The following is a 25,873-nucleotide window of genomic DNA, read 5'->3' on the forward strand; positions in this document are numbered from 1 at the left end:
CTGGTACCAATGTACATTTCATTGTAGTCCATCAGTCAAGGGCAGGGGTTAGGTGAAGAGGTATGTTTTAATTGCTTTCCTAAAGTTGAGGAGTCCTTCAAGGGATCTGATCTGAAGGGGCAGTCAATTCCAATGGCTCAGTATGTAGTGATAATAGGAACGTCGTTTGGCAGTTTGCAGTTGCAGGGCACGACCAGGGGGCGTTTTGAGGCCTGGGAGCAGAGAGACCGGTTCAGTTCATACGGAGGAAACTTAGCCATCACATAGCCCAGTGCCATGTTGTGCAAGAATGTGAATGCTAGAATCAGGCCCTTGAAGACACAACGTTTAGCTATGGGTAGCCAGTGATCAGATGCTAGAACTTGGAAGACAGGGTCACAGGCATGGAAGTTTTTTAGAAGTCTAATCGCCGCATTTTGAACACACTGAAGTCAATATACGTTCTTTGCTGTGAGACTGTTGAATAGCGCATTGCAGTAATCCATGCGGGATAGTACTAAGGCATAGAGTAGTTGGGCGAAGTCAGACTCTGAAAAATAGTTCCTTATTTTATGGAGTATTTGTAGGTAGTAATATGAGAAAGATACCACCTGGGAGATATGGTCGGAAAGTGGCAGGTTGCCACCAAGGAGTATTCCTAGGCTGCGCACTTGGTCTTTCGCAGTTATAGTAGTTGAGGGACGGTCACGGTCACATCATTCTTTGCAAATCCAAAGAAGTTCCATCTTGGAGGCATTAATTGTAGTTTGTTTACGGACATCCAGTTTTTGATTTCTGAGAGTGTAGTATACACGCCCCCAAAACAGCAGGAAGACAGGGATATGGAACTAATCAAAGACATTGAGAACATCACTTTACGCGGGGACACGGTTCTGCTAGGGGACTTCAATATGCCCGATGCTGATTGGAAGACACTTTCTGCTACTACCAGCGGCAGCAGAAGGCTTTTAACCTCCATAAAAGGGGCGCGACTCAAACAAATGGTGCTGGAGCCCACCAGAGATCAGGCGACACTGGACCTGATACTCACCAACGGAGAAAGCGTTTCAGAAGTTTCGGTAGGCGATACAGTAGCCTCCAGCGACCACAACATGGTATGGTTCAACATCAAGATAGGCTTCACTAGATCAAACACAGCAACAAAGGTCCTCGACTTTCGGGGCACTGACTTTAAACGCATGGGAGACTTCGTCCATCAGGCGCTACAAAACCAAGCTGAAACCAATAATGTAGAGGCTATGTGGTCAATCCTGAAATGCACCTCGCATGAGGCAACAAACCGCTATATAAAAACAGTAAGCAAACGACGGAGAAAGAACAAGCCCCAGTGGTTCTCTGCAGAGATCTCGGATCTTGTCAAGGAAAAAAAAAAAGCTTTTATTTCCTACAAGCATACAGGAAACAGGGTGACAAAAGAAGATTATCTGACCAGGTCTAAAGCAGTCAAAGCGGCAGTCAGAGAGGCCAAGATTCAAACAGAAGAACAACTAGCGAAAAACATTAAAAAAGGGGATAAATCCTTCTTCAGATACATTAGCGACAGGAAACGAAACACAGATGGGATAGTACGTCTCAGGAAAACAGACGGGACCTATGCAGAAACGGATTCTGATAAAGCCAAACTACTAAATGAATACTTTTGCTCAGTCTTTACTTGTGAGGCGCCGGGGACCGGTCCACAACTGCAGGCAAGGCAAACCTCGGAAGACCCGTTTCAAAACTTCAAGTTTACACCCAGCAGCGTCCATGGTGAACTATCAAAACTCAAGGTGAACAAAGCCATGGGACCGGACAATCTACACCCCAGGATTCTTAGGGAGTTGTGTGATGTCCTGGCGGAACCGCTATCCGTGCTGTTCAATCTTTCCCTAAGTACCGGAAAAGTCCCCATGGACTGGAAAACAGCTAACGTCATTCCATTGCACAAAAAAGGTTGCAGAACGGAGGCTGCGAATTACAGACCGGTCAGTCTCACCTCAATAGTGAGCAAACTCATGGAAAGACTTATTAAACAAGAATTAGATACGATCCTGACCGAGGAGAATCTACAGGATCCCCAGCAGCATGGATTCACAAAGGGAAGGTCCTGTCAATCCAATCTGATCAGCTTCTTTGACTGGGTTACAAGGAAACTGGATATGGGGAAGTCTCTAGACGTCGTGTACTTGGACTTCAGCAAAGCTTTTGATAGCGTCCCGCACCGCAGATTGTTGAGCAAGATGACTTCGATGGGATTGGGAGTGATATTGACGACATGGGTCAATGACTGGTTAAGCGGTAGAATCCAGAGGGTGGTGGTTAATGGTACCCCCTCCAATACATCGGAGGTGACCAGTGGAGTGCCACAGGGATCGGTCTTGGGACCGATCCTTTTCAAAATATACATAAGAGACCTGACTCAAGGGCTTCAAGGTAAAATAACACTATTCGCCGACGACGCCAAACTATGCAACATAGTAGATAACAGCACCTTACCCGACAGTATGGAGCAGGACCTGCTCTTATTGGAACATTGGTCCTCGACTTGGCAGCTGGGCTTTAATGCCAAAAAATGTAAGGTCATGCACCTTGGCAGCAAAAACCCATGCAGAACTTACACTCTGAATGGTGAGACCTTAGCTAGGACTAGGGAAGAACGTGATTTGGGAGTAATCATTAGTGCAGATATGAAAACTGCCAAGCACGTGGAGAAAGCTGCATCCAAGGCTAGACAAATGGTGGGATGCATCCGTAGAGGTTTCGTCAGCCGGAGGCCCGAAGTCATAATGCCCCTGTACAGATCCATGGTGAGACCTCATCTTGAATATTGTGTTCAATTCTGGAGACCACATTATCAAAAAGATGTGCGGAGAATCGAGTCGGTTCAGCGAATTACCACCAGGATGGTCTCGGGACTCAAGAACCTCCCATATGAGGAAAGACTGAATAAACTGCAACTATACTCGCTCGAGGAACGTAGAGAGAGGGGGGACATGATTGAGACTTTTAAATATATCACGGGCCGCATCGAGGTGGAAGATGATATCTTCTTTCTTAAAGGACCCTCAACCACAAGAGGTCATCCGCTGAAAATCAAAGGTGGGCAATTTCATGGCGACACCAGGAAGTATTTCTTCACTGAAAGGGTAGTCGATCATTGGAATGAACTTCCATTGCAGGTGATTAATGCCAGCAGCGTGCTCGATTTCAAAAAGAAATGGGATATGTATGTGGGATCTCTAGCTGGGTGAAGTCTAGGGGTGGGTCATTAGCGTGGGCAGACTTGATGGGCTACAGCCCTTTTCTGCCGTCATATTCTATGTTTCTATGTTTCTATGAGAGGCAGTTTAGGAGTTTCACAATCTGGGTGTCACAGGCTTTTCCTAATGGTAGGTACAATTGGATGTCATCCATGAAGGAGTGAATCTGTATTTGATATTTGTGGGCTATGTCTAAGACAGATCTAACATAGAGATTGAATGGTAGAGGGATAGTAGAGCCCCCTGTGGAATACCATATTTGATCGGTTTCAGTTTTGATAGTACGTCATTGAGCAGAACGCTATGAGATCTGTTTTTCGGAAAAGAGGTGAACCATTGTAGCGCAGCATCTTGGATTCCAATTTCAGAGAGGCAAGAATGATTAATAGTGTTGAACGCCGCACTGAGATCCAGCAGCACCAGAAGGACATCGCTTCCCTTATCCATGAGTTTCCAGTAGTCATCAATGATGTCAAGAAGGATGGTTTTAGTACTGTGGAATTTCCTGAATCCAGATCAGAAAGTGGATAGAGCTCCTTGTTCGTTGATGAAGGAGTGCAATTGGTTTAATACTATTTTTTCCAGGATCTTGGAGACAAAAAGGGTAGGTTAGAGACAGGCCTAAAGTTGTTGGGCACGTTAGGGTCGAACGTGGGTTTCTTCAGGATTGGTCTGATGACTGCCGACTTCCAGTTTACGGGCACTATGCCTGTTTGTAGGAAGGCATTGATGAGAGGAAGGATGCAGTCTGCAAAGGCATCTTTCGCCATCACTAGGAGGCATGGTGGACAGGGGTCCAGGGTGGGGCCAGAAGGGTGAATTGTGCCTAATAGCTCAATGATGTCGTCATGGGAAACTGTATTGAGTTTAGTTAGGCTCCCAGTTGTAGTTTTAGTTGTTTTGTCTGTGTTGCAGAGAGACAGTGTCTCTAGTGTAACAGAGTCAAGGTGAGACCGTATTTTGTCTGCTTTGTCAGTGAAGTAGTCTGAGAGCGTTTCATTGTCGAGTTCAGTGTTAAGATATTGATTGTCTCCTTGTAATATTGTGAGTATATTTTTTGTTAGTTTGAAAAGGTTTTTTGTTCTATTGGGGTCTTTAAAAGTCGTTCAGAATAGTACTTCTTTTTAGCCTCTAGGGTGGCTATTTTACATACTTTATGCAGATCTTTCCATTTGGATCTGTCACTGTTTAGTCTGGATTTGTACCATTTTCGTTCCGCTCTCCTTAGTTCTCTTTTTTTAGTTCTTAAGTCATCATTAAACCAGGGGGAAGAATGTTTGCAGGGGTAGTACTTTATCTCTTTGACCAGGATCAGTCCTTCATATAGGGATTTTACCAGTCCATCACAACTTCTTCAACCAGATTGAGAATTTGGTTTTGGTGTTTCTGCTAGGTTAGAGAGGCCTGTGGAGAGATTCTCTAGGTTCATTGCATCATTGTTCTATATTATTTTATGTTGGGATTGCTTTCTGATTGACAGTTGCTTTGTTATGTAATTGTGGTTAAATGTGATTAAATAGTTGTCTGACCAGGGTACTGGTTTGGTGGTACAGGCTGGGGCTTGTGTGTTGAGCGAAGTGTCTTTTTGAATAAAGACTAGATCTAGGATGTGGCCCGCAGAGTGAGTTGGCGAGGGGACCATTTGTTGGAAGCCTAGGTCCAATAGTGAAGTGATGAAGTCTGCCGGGGCTCCGGTCTCGTGTAGGTAGCTTGTGAAGTTAAAGTCTCCAAGTATGATGACTTGGTTGTATGTGATAGTCAGTTTGCTAAGGACGGTTAGCGGGTCATCTAAGACAGTCATTGGAGAGTGTGGTGCTCTGTATATCAAGGCGAAGGTTAGGTCTCTGTTGTGGCCCATTGAGAAGGTACCTTCAAGGTAAAAATGCATATTAAATGGGCCTCTTTCAATGGAAAAGAATCTCTGGAACAAGGATGTAAGTGAAAGGGGTAGACTCTTTACTAATATAAGAAAATATTACTTTATTTAAAAAAAAGAGTGGTGGATACATGGAACAATCTCCCAGTGGAGGTGGTAGAGACCAAGGAAATCTAAAATGTCTAGGTAGAAGCTGGGCAGACTGAATGGGCCATTTGGCCTTTATCTGCTATCATATTTCTATGTTTCTCTGTTTCTGAATTCATGAAAAACAAAAAGAAACTGCAGAGAGAAATGTACAAGGTACAGGAACTTTATTAAAAGTCCATAACATATTATTATTTTCCAAAGGATGGCTCTCGTATACATGGAGACTGGACCCAACACGGTCTGTGTTTCGGAGAAAGACTCCTTCAGGGGTCCAAGTTGTCCTATGCTTCACTAATAGAGAACCATGTGGAATGCAACGATGTTGGATAAAATCCTTAAAATTTGTAAATGCTGCTGTATACACTGGATGTGAAAGTGAAAGAAGGAGTGTTTCTCCAAAACACAGACCGTGTTGGGTCAAGTCTCCATGTATACGAGAGCCATCCTTTGGAAAATAATAATATTTTACTCACTTTTAATAAAATTGCTGTGCCTTTTACATTTCGCTGTGCAGTTTCTTTTTGTTTTGGGTGCTTTCCCTTCTCTGCATTGGATTTTTCTTTGTTTTGTTTCCTGAATTCATGAAAGCATTGGACAAGCATAACAGATTTCTATGGGGAGCTGAGCATTTGGCGTGGATGGATAGTTAGGATAGGTTAATATTGGCTTTATTTCCTATTTTCTATGATGCTATGTAATGTAACATAGAGAATGCAGTTATAAGAACAAATATGCTACTGTACCTGCTGAAGTCCTGTTTTCCTGCCCAGGTTGTTATCTCTCACTCTTTTTTATCTAGTAATGGAGGTTGCATCAGGTGAATATGGAGACCTCAATCCTCGGCTGGTGAAAGCAGTGCAGGAGAAAACACATGATGTACAATTTGTAAATTGTAAGAGGGATGCCAGCACTGAAAATGATCTGAATCCATTCCTATGGCACAAGCCTTCAGAAGAGGTAAAGACCTAATAGGAATCGTACAGAGGCAGAAGGAGTGATGTATGTCTTTCAGGCAGCCAAACTAAATACAGTGGTACCTCAGTTTATGAGTGCACCGGTTTGCAAGTGTTTTATAAGACGAGAAAAAAACTTTCGCAAAATCGGCACCTCGGAAACCGAGCGTACCTCGATTTACGAGCGCCCCCCCCCCGCGATCCGGCACCCTCCCCCCTGCGATCTGGCACCACCCCCCTCCCCCCCCCGGCGACCTGAAGTCCCCCAGACCCACCCGAACCCGCTTTTTACTTTCAGCTCGGCCTCGGCACCGGCATGTCCTGTGCGCTGGTGCCAGTGCCCGAAGATCGGCCTCCTCTTCTGTGCTGGGCCTTGAGCATCTGCACATGCTCAAGGCCTGCGAGTTCACGTTGTCTCCGAGATCTCCGAGAATCTCAGAGAGAATGTGAACTCGCAGGCCTTGAGCATGTGCAGATGCTCAAGGCTCAGCACAGAAGAGGAGGCCGATCTTCGGGCACCAGCACCAACGCACAGGACATGCCAGTGCCGGTGCCGAGGCCGAGCTGAAAGTAAGAAGCGGGTTCGTGTGGGTCTGGGGGACTTCAGGTCACGACGGGGGGGGGGGGGGGGGTGCCAGATCGCACGGGGGAGGGTGCTGGATCGCGGGGGGGGGGGGCTTCAAGGGGAGCAATGCCGGTTCTCGTGGGGGGGAGATAGAACAGCGCCACTGGCCTCGGGGGTGGGAACGTATTTTGTTTTACGAGCATGCTACTGGAACGAATTATGCTCGTAAACCAAGGTACCACTATATTTGGCTTGCTCGGTGTGTATTAGAAGCCTCTTCTTATCTGGATTTTAGAAAACAGATAAAAACTCAATTTTATAATAAGCTAGGGCCTTAACACTTTTTTTATACTTTTAGTTTGCTATCTCCGCATTCTTTTATATTGCATTTTACAATTTATGTATTTCTTTTAGTGACTTTTAATTGCTGTTTTTTTACATTACTTGTACTGTTTGTATCTTATCCAATTGTTGTGAACCGCTTAGAACTCCCAGGTATGGCAGTATATAAAAATAAATGTATTATTATTATTATTATTAGATTTCTGGTTCTGTGAGTAATTTTCTTTTGGTAAGCCTATGGAAAGATAAATTTCTGCTTGATGTACAAATGGAATATCGCTTCACCTGTCCCAGAGTCTCAAGCAAATTAAGGGTTTCTATTTCCATTTGCAAAGAAAAAGTTGAATTATGTGACTGCTTTAAGCATGACTAAGTTGTTCATTTCTAGCTGTTTGTGGTTTGGTAGCATTTTTATTTAGTGGTGATTAATAAATCAATATAAATTATTAAGATAAAAATTATAAATATTTATATATATCCAAAGAAGTGATAGTCTGCCATGAGCTGGCATCTTCCTTTAGCTCAGTGCTCCCCAAATTGTGGGTCAGGCCCTCAAATGGCATCATAAAACCCAACTTTGGAGTCACGACTTAGGTGAGATCTCCAGAAGTGCATCGTTCTCCTGAGGGGGTGGGGTGGGGCTGGAGTTCACAGAATTTTATTTGGCCGCAATCACAGGGTCACAGCCACAAAAATTTGGGAAGTACTGTTTGACTAATTATTTACTGGGATTTATTAGCCGCTTTTCCCATATTTGTGGGAAGCCTCATCACACAGTCTTGAGCCCCTCCCTTCTTACCTCAGGATTGACCCCAGGAATTCAGTTTCTTTCCTACAAGCCAGACTGTAGCAGGTTGTCTTTTCTGCTTGTGTTTCATTTTCTTCGATTCAGTCTTTTTGTTTACAAATTCTGCCCTTGCATTGCAGAGGTTCCCCACGGGGACAGCTGTGGCTGCTGGAGATCACAGGCTTTGCCTGTTTCCAGGGGGTTGGCTGCCCATCAGTGCACCCTCTGACAGCCTGCACTTCAGTTTGGGGCTCAGGGACCGTTCCTTTGGGAGCTTGCTTACCCCAGGTTGGTCCGCTAGTGGGTCTGAGCACAGGCTGTGTAGCTCATAGTAACATATTAAATTATGTCAGATAAAGACCTGAATGGTCCAGCCCAGTGGCATACCTAGCATACGTGACACCTGGGGCCCATCATTTTTTAACCCCCCCCTCCCCCCACCCCACTGTATGAAAATCATGATTTTTGGTAAGAATCCACACGTCACAAAACAAGTGTACCTAGGAAAAGGCAACATTTTACATACTGCACTGAGCAGTAGAACATCAATACACCCATTGTAAAACTAAACAAGCCAGACTAGTACAGATCAATCCTGCACGGTCAATGCTTACAGAAAACCATGTCTTTCGAACACAGAGAACACAGAAAACATCTTCGCATAGTATGGAATATGTAATCACAAAGCAACCCCTCCCACTTTTACAAAATTGTTGTGCGGTTTTTAACCACAGTGGTAACAGCTCAGACGCTTGTAGAATTCTGAGCGTAGGAGCTGTTACCACCACGACCGGCGCTAAAAAATGCTCTTAAGGTTTTGTAAAAGGGGAGATAAATAGAAATACATAGACAAAGGTTAAACAGAACCACTAAGAAGCTTAGACTCTGCAAACAATGCAACACCACAGAAACAGTGACGCAGGTTTCCTAATACTGTATTGTGCGAAATATAAAGATAACAGATGTAAATTTGTAAAAACAGAAATAGAAACATAGAAACATCATGCCAGATGAAGGCCAAATGGCCCATCTAGTCTGCCCATCCGCAGTAACCATTATCTCTTCATCACTCTAAGGGATCATCACTTTACATATTAACCTAACCCACCCCCCTTTTTATGAACCTGCGTTAGTTTTTTTTCTTTATTGCAGGCCGTTGCAGTAAAAGCTCTGGGGCTGAAAGAATTCCTATGAATGTTGGAGTTAATATCGTCATGGCTGGTGATAAAAAAAAGCCTAATGCAGCTTCATAAAAGGGGGCCAAAGGGGGTGGGGGGGGGGAAATAAAACAAAAATGGAAAATAAGATACCATTTTATTGGCCTAATACATTTTTCAATTAGCTTTCAGAGGCCAGAACCTCTTTTCTCAGGTCAGTAAAGTATACTGCTGTTACAGTATCCTGTCCTGACCCAAGGAAGGGGGTTTTGGTCTCTGAATTAGTCAAAAATGTATTACAATTAGTCCATTAAAAGGATCTCCTTATTTCCATTTTCTATTTATAAATATTTATCAACATAACTATAATACTACTTAATCCTAAAGCAAAAAAATAAATAGAAATTTTTTTCTACCTTTGTCTTCTCTGGTTTCTGATTTCCTCATCTTCTTGTCACTCTCTTCCTTCCATCCACTGTCTGCCCCTCTCTCTGCCCCTTCTATATGGCATCTTCTCTCCTTCTATGCCCCTTCCAGAAACTGTATGCCCCTTTCATCTCTCCCTTCACCCCCATTGGTCTGGCATCCATCTTCTTCCCTTCCCTCCCCTCCCCCATTGGTCTGGCATCCATCTTCTTCCCTTCCCTCCCCTCCCCCAGTGGTCTGGCATCTTTCTCCTGCACTTCCCCTAACACACGCTCTCCCTTCCCTTTCCTTTTCTTCCCTCATCTTCCTTCTCAATTTGTTTTCTGCATATGTCTAGATCAGTGTCTCTCAAACTTTCTCGAGCTGGGGCACACTAAAGGTAGTGGCCACAGCTCGAGACACCCAGAAGTGCGCGGACGTCGCTGTGATGACATCATGTGCATGCGTGATTTCATCACGCTGACATCCACGCATGCACAGAGCCCCTCCAGACAGGCCCTGAAATGCCAGTAGGGCGTGCCAGCAGGGAAGTCTAACAAATATCAGCCACAGACCTCCCAAACTCCACCCTAGACCCACCCAAGTTCTTCCACAGATCCCACCCCCTTTACTAATCGTAATGCAATTTTTTCCATTCATTTTTCATATACACACAATATACACAGCAGATATAAATTCTCAAAACTGACACATTTCAATCACTATATTGAAAATAAAATCATTTTCCCTACCTTTGTTGTCTGGTGAATTTATTTTTCTGTGTTTTTAACTGTTTCCAGGGCCTTCTTATCCATTGACTGTTTTTCTCTCCGTTGTCACTTTCAGCCTTGCATCCATCTTTGGCATTAACTTAACATTCAATATTTCCATTTTTCTGTTTTCTTCTCAAAATCTACTTTTCCATGTCTTTCCTTCCCTTCCTATCTCTCTCGCCTTCCCTCCCTATTTCCATGGTATGACATCTCTCTCCTTCCCCCCCAGTGGTCCGACATCTCTCTCCTTCCTTTTCTTCCTTTCCCAGTCTGGCATCTCTCTCTACTACTACTACTACTATTATTATTATTTCTATAGCGCTATTAGACTCCCCTCCTTCCCTTCCATTCCCTGGTCTGATATCTCTCCCTTCCTATAGTCATCTCTCCCCCCAACCCCCCGTGTAACATTTATGTTTACCTTCCTCCTTTCTGCCCCCTGCAGTCCATCTCTCTTCCCTTCCTCCTTTCTGCCCCCCCTCCCAGTCCAACATTTCTCCCTCCTTTCCACCAGTCCAACATTTTTTCTGTCTTCCTCCTTCATGCTTCTCCTCTGGTCCTCCTTCTCTTCTCCCTTCAGCAGTAACCCTACTTCCTTCCCCCCTGTCCAGCATTATTATTTCTCCCTTCCCTCTACCCCCCTGTTCAGCATTACCACTTCTCCCTTCCCTGCTCTCCATGTCCAGCAGTACCCCTTCTTCCTTCCTTCCTTCCTCTCCTGTCCAGCATTACCACTTCTCCCTTTCTTCCTCCCCCGTCCAGCAGTACCCCTTCCTTCCCTGCTCCCCATGTTCCGCAGTACCCCTTCTCCCTTCCCTCCTTCCCTGTCCAGCATACCTCTCCTCTCTAGGCTAGCGGCAGCTCACTGTGTGGTTTTAACTTAGCCACACAGCTGCCGCTAGGATTAGTTTAGCTGCAGTTTCATCAGGCAGCCTCTGGGCTTTTGCTAGGCCGGCCCGCCTTGCATCATCGAAGTGGGCCGGCCTAGCAAAGGCCCTGTGGCTTCCTGAAGAAACCAAGTCTAAACTAATGCTAACGGCAGCTGTGTAACTAAGTTAAAATCACACTGAGCTGCTGCTTCTGGTCTGGGGGTGGGGAGAGAAGCTGCCGGGACTCCTGTTTCTTTTTCGTCTCTGATTTTGAGTGTGCCGCGGCAAACAGGGGCAGGAAGAGAGGCACTGGTGTCGACTAACTTGCAACTTCCTGCCTTCTGCTGCCGATACTCCTGTTTTCTTCTTCATATCGGCAGCAGAAGGCAGGAAGTTGCGCATTAGCTGACGCCAGCGCCTCTCTTGCTACCCTGTATGCCGCGGCACACTTAAAACCTCAGAAGGCACAGTAGTGTGCTGTGGCATACAGTTTGCAATACACTGGTCTAGATTAAGTTCTTACTACCCTGCCATCAATTTCCCTTTCCACTGTCTAACTACAGGTTGCCACCTCTTTCCCTCACCCCCTCTAGTATTTCACAAACTCAGTCCTCTTCCCCCCATCATGTGCCCTCTTTTTATTTATCTCCTCCTTCCATCATGTGCCCTCTTTCTCTAACCCTTCCATCCAGCATCTTCTCCTCTCGCTGTCCACTTCCAACCAGCATCTGCCTCCTCTCTCCATTTCCTTACTGCATCTGCTTCCCTCTTTCTCTCTCTCTTCCACACTTTCATCCAGCATCTGCTCCCTTCTCTCTCCCATCCACACTTCCATGCTGCATAGGCTCCCCCTCTACTCTCCCTACTAAAATCCAATATCTGCCCTTTCTCTCTCCATCCACCCCTCTTCCATCAGCAACTTCGCCTTGTCTCTCCCTTCCTCCCACTTTCATCAGCATCTGCCCCCTTTCTTTCCTTGCAACCCAATTCCATCTAGTATCCTTCCCCCTTATGTCTCTCTCCCGTTTCCCTGCACACCAATTTGATTAGAATCTGCTACCTTCTTGCAGCAAGGTCCCTCAATGACTGCATCTGCTGGCTCAGCTCCAGAAAAGTAAGTGACATCGGATGGGGTGACCGGTAGCCATGGGGAGGTGCCACAAGGTCCTACGATGACTGTGGCTGCTGGTTCACCCCCTCCAACATCACTTACTTATTCCGGAGCAGAGCCGGCAGACACAGTCATCGCAGGACCTTGCTGTACCTCCCCATGGCTGCCAACTGCTCCGGAACCAGTAAGTGAATCAGAGGGGGTGAAATGGCAGCCACGGGGAGGTGCAGGAAGGTCCCCGGCAGAGTAGGATGGGAAATTCCGGATCCGGTATGCCAGCAGTACACCCCCTTGGGGCGTGCACCCGGGGAAGACCGCCCCTCCTGCCCTGCCCTTGGTACACCACTGGTCCATCTAGTCTGCCCAACCGTACCCTCTCTTTAAATTACTGATTTAATTTAAATTGTCCTTTTTCCTAGATATTTGTGGGCCAGAAACCCTGAGCTCTGCCCAGTACTGTACTTAGGTTCCATCTACTGAAGTCTCCGTCAAAACTCACTCCAGCCCATCTAAATCATCCCAGCAATCGAAGCCCTCCCCAGCCCATCCTCAACCGAATGGGCATATACGGTGGACAGACCATGCAAGTCTGCCCAGTATTGGCCTTAATTCTTCAATATATACCATTATTTTCTGTTTAGAGATCCTCTGTGTTCATTCCACAGTTTTTTGAACTCTCTCACCATTTTCTTCTCCACCACTTCCCTTGGGAGCGCATTCCAGGCATCAACCACCCTCTCCGTAAAGAAGAATTTCCTAACATTATTCTTGAGTCTACCACCCCTCAATCTCAAATTATGCCCTCTGGTTTTACCATTTTCCTTTCTCTGGAAAATATTTTGTTCTACATTAATACCTTTCAAGTATTTGAATGTCTGAATCATATCTCCCCTGTCCCTCCTTTCCTCTAGGGCAGTGGTCTCAAACTCAAACTTTTTGCAGGGCCACATTTTGGATTTGTTGGTACTTTGAGGGCTGCAGAAAAAATAGTTAAGATCTGAGCCTGCAATCGGCAGAGTTCTCAGGTTTTCTTTCGGGCCGGTTCTTCTCAGACCCTCGGCAGACACCCACAGCTGCAATCGGCAGCAAATTTCGACTTGGGGCCGGCTCCTCCACGGAGCCTCCAGTGAAACCGCCGCCCCCCTCCAACCCGGGCGTGTGAGCCAGCTCCGCCCCCCCTTGGAGATACCAAAAGATCCTGCCTGAGAGAACGGCGCGCAGCCGTTCGGCGCGCCGGCTAAGGCGCATGGCAAAGGCGCGTGCACCTTTGCACGCACCTTCGCAAAGCACCTACGCGAAAAGCCCAACTCCAGAACAAACGATAAGTACTCCTTACAGTTAGAATCTGCATGTTTAGACTACATGTACAAGCGTATATTGCCTGTCCAGTACGTATAGCCTGCATGTACTGCCTGCTACCGCATTTATAATAGGTATATTACGTAACCGTATATTGCATGTAACCTACTACTGCATGTAACCTACTATTGCATGAAAAACCTGCGACAGCATGTGCAACCTGTTATTACATGACTTGTCCGGTTAATGCATGACCAACTATTGCATGACCAATTACTGGCTATTACTGCATGACCTGGTACTACTTGCATAACCAGTCACAGCTGTCTTTCTCCATATACTTAACTTGTTACCACTATGTACCATATGATTATCCTTCTACCCCAGATATAATCCTTCCCTACTTTCACACCGTAAGTTCTCCCCATGCTCAACCTGCTCTCGCAACTTAACTAAGTTCCTTACACTCAGCTTACACTGACTACACAACCAGTCTCACTCTACCTCTACCCATTTCTATTGATCACTGACTGTCCCTATCTGCAACACCCAGTCAGGCAATCAGTCCCTACTTCTCACAACCCAAACCGCACATCCCAACACACAACATGGCAATCTGCAATAAACAGCAATTACTATTAGGGATACTATACCTACTATGCTCCAAATGCTGGGGCAATGAAGACAACCCCCCCCAACCTATGCACACCTACCCCATCTCCTGGCTCAGACCAGTCGAACCAAATAAGCCCTCCAACCCCCTCCAACTCCTACAAAACCAGCCAAAACAAGGCCTTCATCAAATCACAGTATTAAACACCACCCGCAAACACCGCAAACCACACAGGAACAAGTCCTGCAACAGAAACATAAAAAAGCTAACATATTCCGAAATCCCTACAGCAAACAGCTACGAAAACATTAAGGGATACTACCTAAATACCCGCTCCGTGAGAAACAAAGCCCACATATTAAATGATTGGATACTACAAACAAAACCTGATCTCTTGTTTCTGACAGAAATTATCCCACTATCAAGAAACTGGAAAAAAGGAGGAGGACTAGCGATCATCCTAAAAGAACACTTCGACTACATCAAGACCGACTCCAAATCTTCAGAAAACCTTGAAATACTAACTTGCAAAATCACTAACGCACAGTTAGAAGAATCACTACCACAACTTTATTCTATATCCCACCCAAAAAATGGTCAAACGCAAAAGAGGAATTCGCCGAATTCCTTACCTTATCTACTCTAAAAGGATCATACAACCTGCTTCTGGGAGACATAAACACTCACCTAGAACAAAAGACAAAACCAGAAATATCTGAAATCGCCAACTTCCTAATGTCACTGGACTTTCCAAATCCAGACACAGAAATAACCCATGAAAAAGGACACAAACTAGACTTAATCACCTTCTCCCACAAAGAAACAATAGACCCCAAAATACAATATTACCCAGGACCCTGGGAAAAATGCATCTGGTCAGACCACTACATTGGCAAGTTCAATCTACACTGGCTAAAACAGAATACACAACAAAAACACAAAAACGTCAACACGAACACAATAACCAGCCGTGGCATTATTAACCCAACCGAATTCTGGACCCACTACGAGTTACAGCCCATAACCAATGAAATTCAGGACTTCCCCACAAGTTGGGAAACTTACAGCAAAGAACTCCTAGACCAAATAGCACCATATAAAACATACAAAAAGAAAAATAGACCACCAAATGAATGGTTTGACTGTGAACTACTAACCACCAAACAGGAACTAAGAAAATTGGAGAGAATCTGGCAAAAAACAAACAATGAGTCAGACAAGACAAGCTGGAAACAAAAAATGAAAATATACAAAAATCTGATCAAAGAAAAACGCACTAAGCATTATGCAAAAAAAATTGGTACTTCAAAAATGAACAGCAAAGAATTGTTCAAACTAGTAAAAACAATAACCGATACAACACAAATACTGAAAAAGGACGAGCCCACTCCATCGGCACAAACCCTAGCCAACTTCTTTCAAAATAAAATTGCTGAACTAAGAGCAACTCTACCCACAACTACAACAAATGCTCTTCAATACCTCGAACCCCACGACCTAGACACCAGAGTAGACATGATATGGGACCACCTCGAATACCCAAACTGGCATCAGTTCCTAAATTTATTCAACAAGTACACCAAATCTAACTGTCCACTTGACGCATGTCCCCCAAAAATCATGACAGTTGCCCCTCCAGTATTTAAAAAGAAACTATTTGCATGGCTAACAACCGCTCTTACAAGCGGAACATTAAACAAAAAAATGGGACACATACTAATCACTCCAATCCCTAAAGATCAGAAAACCTCGTCAGCACTGACATCCAACTTCAGACCCATAGCAAGCATTCCGCTTTTCACAAAGATACAGGAAGGATTGGTCAACCTTCAACTAGTAAACTACCTGGACAAATTTAACATCCTTAATGAACACCAATCAGGATTCAGGAAAGGATACAACACAGAAACTGTCTTAGCCTCCTTACTGAACCACCTCTATGATCTCTTTAGCAAAGGCAAAAGCGCACTGATTCTACAATTAGACCTCAGCAGCGCGTTCAACCTGGTAGACCATGAAATCATGCTACTCTGCCTTGAAGTAATGGGAATTTCTGGAAAGGCAAAGAAATGGTTCCAAGAATTCCTAACAAACAGATCCTACCGAGTAATCAGCAATGGAAACTACTCCAAACCATGGAAAAACCCGTCAGGCGTGCCTCAAGGTTCCCCACTATCGCCCACCCTTTTCAATATCTATATCGCCTCCTTAGGTCACCTCCTACAAAAACTAAACTTAATACACTACATTTACGCAGACGACATATCCATTCTAATCCCCTTACACGACATCACAAAAGAAATTGTAGACAACCTCTCAAACATAATGACCGAAATCGATAAATGGACCACCAACTTCAAACTGAAACTAAACGCAGAGAAAACAAAAGTCTTTCTGGCTAGTCCTAATGACAAAATTACGAGAACATCGATAAAAATAAACAATCACGAATACCCAATATCCAAAAACATAAAAATACTCGGTATCACTCTAGACACACACCTAACTATGACTGACCACACAAACTCACTAGTGAAAAAATGTTTTTTCACGCTATGGAAACTAAGGACCATAAAAAAATACTTTGACCCAACATCATTCAGGTTGCTGGTACAGGCACTGATCCTATCCATCCTTGACTACTGCAACATCATCTACCTGGGTATCCCACAAAAAACAATAAAAAAACTGAGACTAATACAAAACACCGCCGTTCGCCTAATTTTCGGACTAAGAAAAAGTGACCACATCAGCCCCTACTATAAAAAGCTGCATTGGCTACCGATAGAAGTGCGAATATTATTCAAATTTGCTTGCACCTGTTTCAGGCAAGCCTGGGGACTAGCACCTTCTTACCTACAAACTCACTTCATCCTACACAACCCCACCCGAACAACCAGAAACAAAAACATCTTTGCATTCCCAAAGATTACAGGCTGCAGATATAAATCATTCCTGGACAGAACCTTTATATTCCAAGCGAACAGACAGCAAGTTTGGCTGAAAAACTACATAAACGAACCCAATCTGACATACAGCGCATTCCGAAAATCGATCAAAACCGCCCTTTTCACCAAATTCATTGACTAAAACTGTCCCCTCCCTCACTAGGACTTCCCCCCTGTAAATGCCTTTTTTCTTTCTCTCAAGAAGCTCCTTTCATGTATTCAGGTATTCTCTACCCATAGAACTCCAATTAATACGTAAGTTTCCCTTTTAGATTATTGTTTAGCATTCAGACTCATTGTATGGTATTGTACTTAGACTTATTGTATTGTATTGTATTTAGACTCATTGTAATGTATTGCATTGTATTGTTATTTAGACTCATTGTACGGTATTGTAAGTAGACTTATTGTATTGTATTAAGACCTTTTGTTATTCGCTGAATGTCCAGCCTTCTTACAATGTAAACCGCCTAGAAGTCGCCTGACTATGGCGGTATAGAAAAATAAAGTTAATATTATTATCTTATTAAAGAAATGACAGTTTTGTATGAGGTAAAACGCTTTATAGTTTATAAATCTTTCCTTTTGGCTAAGTCTTAATAATAATATTGTAATTTAAAGGTAAAGAGACATATGATCAAGAAATTGTTTTATTTTACTTTTGTGATTATAGTACCTGGTGGGTCGCATGTGCTCTAGGGTATTTATTTATTTATACAGTTAGGCAGTTATACAGTTAGGCAGTTATACAAAAAAAAACAACCAGTCATATAAAAAAAGGCAGTTATACAGTTAGGCAGTTATACAAAAAAAAACAACCAGTCATATAAAAAAAATACAACACATGATATACAAACAGTAGCAGTGGCAACACTTTTAAGTAAATGTTCCCCCCCCATGTCCCCCCATGGAGCACTTTAAAGTTACCTTTTAATCCGGCGCGCATTTGTCTTAGCGTCTTTTTCCATGCGCGATTGTCCAGCACGCTTTAGTCCCGTCATCCTTCAGCAATGTCGCTCACAAATATTTTGAACAGGATCGGCTCCAGCACCAAACCTTGAGGGACTCCACTATTTCTTCTTCCTTCCTCCGAGTGAATTCGATTAACTACCACCCTCTGGCATCTGACCGACAACCAGTTTCTAATCCAGTTCACCACTTTGGGTCCCAACTTCAGCCTATCAGGTTTGTTCAAGAACCTCCAATAAGGAACCATGTCAAAGGCTTTGCTGAAATCTAAGTAAATTAACATAAGAACATAAGAATTTACCACCACTGGGTCAGACCAGAGGTCCATCCCGCCCAGCGGTTCGCTCCTGCCTCGGCCCATCAAGTCTGTGACCTGTGAAGTGGTTCCTGACCATTTCTGTAACCTACCTCTACATCTATCTGTAACCCTCAATCCCCTCATCCTTTAGGAACCTATCTAAACCTTCCTTGAAACCCTGTAGTGTGCTCTGGCCTATCACAACCTCCGGAAGCGCGTTCCATGTGTCCACCACCCTCTGAGTAAAAAAGAACTTCCTCGCATTTGTTCTAAACCTGTCCCCTCTCAATTTCTCAATTTCATCTAGTATAAGTCCTTGATCCAGTTGTCTGATCACCCAATCAAAAAATTCAGTCAGGTTCGTTTGGCACTATTTACCTTTAGTAAAACAATGTTGCCTCGGATCCTGTAATCCATTAGATTCTAGGAATTTCACTATCCTTTCTTTCAGCAACACTTCCATTGTTTTTCCATTAACTGAAGTAAGGCTTACCAGCCTGTAGTTTCCTGCTTCATCTCTGTGACCACTTATATGAATAGGAACCACATCTATTCTTCTCCAATCCCCAGGAACCACCCCGTTTCCAGAGATTTGTTGAACAAATCTTTAATAGGACCTGCCAGAACCTCTTTGAACTCCCTCAGTATCCTGGGATGGATCCTGTCCAGTCCCGTTGCTTTGTCCACCTTCAATATTTCAAGTTGTTCTTAAACACTTTCCTCTGTGAACAGCATGGAATCTACTCCATTTTCGTGTGTAGCTTTGCCTCACAATCTCGGTCCTTCTCCAAGATTTTCTTCAACGAACACAGAACAGATATATTTGTTTAGCATGTCTGCTTTTTCCTTATCATTCTCCATATATTGGTTCTTAGTATCTTTTAGTTTCACAATTCCATTTTTCATCTTCTTCCTTTCACTAATATATCTGAAAAAAATTTGTCTCCCTTTTTTACATTTTTAACAGTTTGCTCTTCCATTTGCGCTTTCAGTTTCACCTTTCTGTATTTGTTGGGGTTTTTTTTGTTGGGGTTTTTTTTCCATATTTCAGGAACGCCAACTCTTTTGTCTTTATTTTCTCTATCACTAGTTTGGAGAATCATGTTTCCTTTCTCTTGTTTTTATTTATTTTCTTAACATAAAGGTCAGTAGCCATTTTTACTGCTCCTTTCAGCTTAGACCACTATTTTCCCACTTCTCTTATGTCCTCCCTTCCTAACAGCTCTTTCTTCAGGTACTCTCCCATTTTGCTAAAGTCTGTACATTTGAAATCTATTGGGTTTTGTGTGGCCACTCTCCATTTTAGCTGTTATATCAAACCAAACCGTTTGATGATTGCTACTTCCCAGTTGGGCATCCACTCGAATATTAAAGATACTCTCCCCATTTGTGAGGACCAGATCCAATATTGCTTTTTCCCTCGTGGGTTCCGTCACCATTTGTCTGAGCAGAGCCTCTTGAAAAGCATCCACAATCTCTCTACTTCTTTCCAATTCCGCAGATGGAACTTTCCAGTCCGCATCCGGCAGACTGAGATCACCCAACAGCAGCAGCTCCTCTTTCTTTCTGAACCGTTGCATATTTGCAGTCAGATCTTTATCAATTTGTTGCAATTGAATTGGAGGTCTGTAGACTACACCCATGTTGATGGAAGTTCCATCTTCTCTTTTCAGAGTGATCCATATCTCTTCTTCCTCTCCCTAGGTCCCCTGCATTTCAGTCGCTTGCATATCAGTCTTTACATAGAGAGCTAATCCTCCACCTTTTTGACCATCTCTGTTCTTCCTAAAAAGATTATATCCCAGTATGTTTGCATTCCATCCCTGGGATTCACTGAACCATGTTTCTGTGATAGCAACAATATCCAAGTCTACCTCTAACATCAGGGCTTGCAAATCATGAATGTTGTTGCTTAGACTGTGAGCTTTTGTGGTCATTGCTTTCTAGCTATTTTTCAGTGGTAATCTCTTTTTTTATATATTTTTTTGTTGTTTCGTTTCACTGCTTGTTGCATTGCTAAGAAGTGAGTTGCTAATATTGTTTATGTTACAATCTTTACTACCATTACATCAGTGTCTCTGAAAATTTCCAGGTGGATCAGTATAGCTATTTTCTCAGCTTATATAGTGGCCGGCAGGAGGCCCCATTTTCCCAAAGGCGTCTCTTCCTCTTGGGTAAAGTCGTCGGTGTTCTCTTTGGAGGAGATTTGCAAGGTTGCTACCTAGTTTTCTTTCCCCATTTTCACTTGGTTTTACAAGTTCACTCTGGCAACTAATCTGGATTCTGCTTTTGATGCCTCTGGGTTGGTAGCAGGCTCATCAGTCCCATCCTGACTCTATGGGATTTATCACCGTTCCCGCCCTGTCCCCACGAGCTCAGTCCTTGTCCCCGCCTTGTAAACTGTCAGATCCCATCTGCACAAGCCTTGAATAGTTATGATTTTATACTGAACTTATTTTAATATAAAAAGAGACAATATTCTGTACAATTGTCATTTTATAAACAAATAATACAGAGCAAGGATCAACCCATCTCCCCTCCCTTTCACAAATATCCCCTCCACTATTGTGAAAACTGAACAAACCAAATTACCACAGAATGCTACATAGAAAAATTAAGCTAACAGAATAGTTCAGTCACACATGGCAGGAATAGTGTTAGGGGAGTGCAACTAAGGCAACTGCCTCCTGGTCAGAGAGAGCCCTAAGCCAGCTGAAAGCTAAAGAAGCACAGCCTGGGCTTTGTGGTCTCCAGTTATGTCTAATACCAGCTCTAGCAGGATACATATTTCAAATCTGAAATATTCTAATCACAAAATATAAAATAAATTAATTTTTTTCTACCTTTTGTTTTCTGGTAATTTTATTCTTCAAATCACATTGGTCTCAGGCTTTGGTTTTAGGTTCCTTCTGTCTTCTTTGTGGCATGGCTGGCTCCTGAAGGTAAAATAGGCTCAAGAGGAGCTGGGGAGGAGATGCCGAGTCTGACAGGGGCGCAATTTTTGTACCACAGGAGCAAGACTTTTCACTGCTCCCACGAGGTGGTAAAAAGGTCTTGTCCCCGTTCCCGCGGAGCGGTGAAAGGTCTTGTCCCCATTCCTGTAGTAAACCAGTTGCAAATGTCTCCATTCCTGCGAATTTACTGCGGTGACCACGGTTTACCGCAATAAACAGTCCCCATGTCATTCTCTACTTTGGAGGTCTCTAATTCTAGCGCCCCATTCCTTTGGTGCAGGTTGTCTCCTTTATGCACTTTCTTTCAGGTTTTATGCTGTTTAATGACCTGTTTGTGATTGTTATGTTATTGCATGTTATGAGCAGATTGAATTTATTTGTTGGGGAATATCTCTGTACCCTTCTTTTTTGCCTTTGTCTTCTACAGATGTTCCTGGCTGCTTTGTCACCAACTGAATTCCCGGTGGGGGGGGGGGGGCAGTTCTGAGGTAAGAGGATAGGAGTTCAAAACTCTGTGTGATAAGACTTCCTACAAGCTCTGGCGAGTACACTTCTCCCTCCAAATCCGTGGTTTCAGCATCCATGGATTCAGTTATTTGCTATTTTTTTTTATCCATTTTCATTGTTCGGGCTAATTTTAAGCCCTCTTAGACCCCCCCCTTAAGCCTTACCTGGTGGTCTAGCGGATTTTCGGTGTAGGAGCGATCTTCCTACGCTCCTGCCCCGTGCAGATCATTCATAGGAAATGGCTGCCTTGAGCTCCTGTAGTCTCTCGAGACTACGACAGGAGCTCATGGCAGCCATTTCCTATGAGTGATCTGCATAGGGCAGGAGCGTAGGAAGATCACTCCTGCCCGAAAACCCCACTAGACCACCAGGTAAGGCTTAAGGGATGCCGGGGGGGAAGCGGGGGTGGGTCAGAGCTGGCCCGATTATTATTCGCGGTTTTTTAATATTCGTGGGCCGGTTCTGCCCCTAATCCCCGTGGATACGGAGGGAGAAGTGTATAGGAAAATACCCCACTAGTCCAGCAATAGAGTGTGGATTTACAAGAAAGAAGATTAGCAAAGGTAACAACCTAATCTTTCATTCATAAAGAGATTCAATCCAAAGTGGTTTACAATACAATTAATAGTAATCAGGTACTCCTAAGTATTTTCCCTATCTGTCTTGGCAGACTCAGTCTAATTGTGGTACCTGGGGCAGTGGAGGCTTAGGTGCTGAGGCAGAAGCTCTAACCACTAGGCCACGCCTTCCTTCCCTCATCCTTTATTAAAAGCAATGTAAGAGGGGTTTTGTTCTCTCTTGGAATATCAGTTTTTTAAATCCCACCATAAACCCTTCTTTGAGCAATGGCATTATTTGTATTCATATGGTGGAAGCATAGAATGAGGAGTGAGATACTTGAAAATGGCAAGTGAAATCACTTCATAACCAGAACTGGAGTAGAGAGTGTTAAATATAGAGGCTTAATGCCACCTTTTCTGTCCCCTCCAGGACTCATCCACAGAAGGGTGTCACAGCTTCTCAGCCAGCTGTCTTACTCAATTCTGTATCCTCTTCAAGAGAACTTGCCTCAGCATCATGAGAGACTCGGTAAGATGGTAGAGGGATATTATTCAAGAACTTACAAAACAAAGGTACTGTTGTATTAGTGACACATTGGACATGCATAGTGAGGCATGGAAGTGTGTACTTAGGCCAGTGATATTTAGTGAGATTGGTATGTAATGATTTGTGGACCTGTAGTGAGACTGATGTGATGTAAAGTGTAGATGTCTGGTGAGACTATTATATAGTAAAACAGTGTTGTATAGTGAAGTATGGATAGGTAGGGAGACTACTATATAGTGAGACTTGTATCTATAACACTGATCAACACTCATTTTGGTGCCTCAAATGTTAGACCCATTTCGAGGTATATTTGAACTGCTGATTCCAAAAATGACACCAGTTTTCTCCTATCAGCTCTAGTTTTTGAGATACAGAACATGTGCCATAAACCACTCTTCACTCTGCTCACCCATTAAAAAATCATGATATTTTAATGTAGTGTTTAAATTAATATCTTTTAAGCATGAAGGAAAAATATTAAAAATTAAAAGAAAAGTGCACATGAAAATCTACTTATTTTATACCAAAAGCACAAGTTTGTGATTCAAACTTTCCAGCCATTCGACACACAAGAAGTTCCTCTTGTGAGACTTATGAGAGTGGGATCTGTCAGGACAATCCCAATAAGATTCCAACAAAAGTCTGCCATCATGTGTGCATCCCATCTTCCTTGGTATCTGGCTTCCATTGTTTTTATATCTTGGTGAAATTTTTTCACCTTGCTCTTCGCTTAAGTCACCAAGGTTCTCTGGAAAGCGATCTAAGTGACTGTGCAGATAGTGGACTTTAACACTCATGTTGTTGCCATATACTTATTAGATATATCCAGACCATTCTAGCTAGCTTTAGTGTCTACCTTGGTGTGGCGGATTCAGAGTTCTAGGTTCCCTCCCTGTTTTCTGCTATCTCTACATATACACTTCTCCCTCCGAATCCGCGATTTCAGTATCCGCGGATTCGGTTATTTGTGATTTTTTTTTTTTTTACAAAAAAACTTTCATTTTTGGGCTATTTTTAAGCCGTCCAAGCCTCCCCAGAACCTTACCTGGTGGTCTAGCGGTGAAGCGGGGCAGGAGCGATCTTCCTAGTCTCGAGACTACAACGGGAACTCACGGCAGCCATTCTGATGATAGCTCTGCACGGGGCAGGAGCATAGGAAGATCGCTCCTGCCCCGCTTCACCGCTAGACCAACAGGTAAGGTTCCGGGGCTGCAGGAGGGAGGCGGGGTTGGTCAGAGCCGGCCGAGAAGTTTTTTGAGACTTTTCACACTTCGCGGTTCAGCTCTGCACCTAACCCCCGCAAATACCGATGGAGAAGAATACTTCTATTGTGTAATCCTTTTGTATGGTAAGGTTTGGGTTTGTTTTTTTTTCCTTTCTTCATCAAATTGGAAAAAGACCTCAGAAACCTATAGGAGTGACTATTAATTCACGTCTTGTCCTTAATGGTTCCATATACTGTCTCATTGGTCTAAAAAAAAAAACCCAAAAAAACCTACAAAATCTCTTTATGTAAAATTGTGATTTAAAGTGCAAAATGTGATCAGTGTTTTAATTTCAAAGAAACACCAAAAAATAATTGCAGTTTAGGGGTTGAAGAACTTTTGTGCACAAAAGAGGAACAGGACTTGGGACTGATAGTATGTGATGATCTTAAGGTCGCCAAACAAGTCTAAAAGGTGATGGTGAAAGCTAGAAGGATGCTAGGGTGCATAGGAAGAGGTATTGCCAGTAGGAAAAGGAGGTATTGATGCTCCTGTATAAGACTCTGATGAGACCTCATTTAGAATACTGTGTATAATTCTGGAGACCACACCTTCAAAAAGATATAAACAAGATGCAGTCAGTCCAGAGGAAGGCTATTAAAATAATTGGTAGTCTTCATCATAAGGTGTACAGGGATGTACTTAAGGAACTCAATATGTATACTTTGGAGGAAAGGTGGGAGAGGGGAGATTGAAAGAAGGTGAAGAGTGGAACTCCTCTCATATGAGGAAGTGCTTAAGAGGTTAGGACTCTTCAGCTTGGAAAAAAGATGACTGAGGGGGATATAATAGAAGTCTACAAAATCCTTAGTGACATAGTAACATAGTAGATGACGCCAGATAAAGACCCGAATGGTCCATCCAGTCTGCCCAATCTGATTTTTTTCTTCTTCTTAGCTGTTTCTGGGCAAGAATCCAAAGCTCTGCCCGGTATTGTTCTTAGGTTCCAACTACTGAAGTCTCCATCAAAGCTCACTCCAGCCCATCTACACCCTCCTAGCCAATGAAGCCCTCCCCAGCCCATCCGCAACCAAAAGGCCATATAAAGACACAGACCATACAAGTCTGCCCAGTACTGGCCTTAGTTCTTTAATATTTACTATTATTTTCTGATTCTAGATCCTCTGTGTTCATCCTACAGTTTTTTTTTTAACTCTGTCACCATTTTCTTCTCCACCACTTCCCTTGGGAGCGCATTCCAGGCATCAATCACCCTCTCCGTAAAGAAGAATTTCCTTACATTGCTCTTGAGTCTCCCACCTCTCAGCCTCAAATTATGCCCTCTGGTTTTACCATTTTCCTTTCTCTTGAAAAGATTTTGTTCTACGTTAATACCTTTCAAGTTCTTGAACATTTGAATTATATCTCCCCTGTCCCTCCTTTCCTCTAGGGTATACATATTCAGGGCTTCCAGTCTCTCCTCATATGTCTTTTGGTGTAAACCTCCTATCATTTTCGTCGCCCTCCTCTGTACCCCTTCAAGTTTTCTTATGTCCTTCGCCAGATATGGTCTCCAAAACTGAACACAATACTGCAAGTGGGGCCTCACCAAGGACATGTACAGGGGCATCAACACCTTCTTTCTTCTACTGGTTATGCCTCTCTTTAGCCCAGCATCCTTCTGGCAACAGCCACTGCTTTGTCACACTGTTTTTTCGCCTTTAGATCTTCAGACACTATCACCCC

At 43.6% G+C, this 25,873-nt stretch overlaps 1 protein-coding gene across 1 annotated transcript in view; it reads left to right on the plus strand.

Moving 5' to 3' along the window:
• Positions 1-25,873, plus strand: part of ABCG1 (ATP binding cassette subfamily G member 1) — a 129,976-nt gene that overhangs the window by 79,742 nt on the left and 24,361 nt on the right. The window contains exons 9-10 of the mRNA XM_033940130.1: positions 6,065-6,222; positions 22,806-22,904. Of these exons, the coding sequence (XP_033796021.1) occupies positions 6,065-6,222; positions 22,806-22,904 (257 nt within the window). The remainder of the gene's footprint in view (positions 1-6,064; positions 6,223-22,805; positions 22,905-25,873) is intronic.

The sequence above is a fragment of the Geotrypetes seraphini genome, chromosome 4 (assembly GCF_902459505.1).
Source record: "Geotrypetes seraphini chromosome 4, aGeoSer1.1, whole genome shotgun sequence".
Lineage (NCBI taxonomy): Eukaryota > Metazoa > Chordata > Amphibia > Gymnophiona > Dermophiidae > Geotrypetes > Geotrypetes seraphini.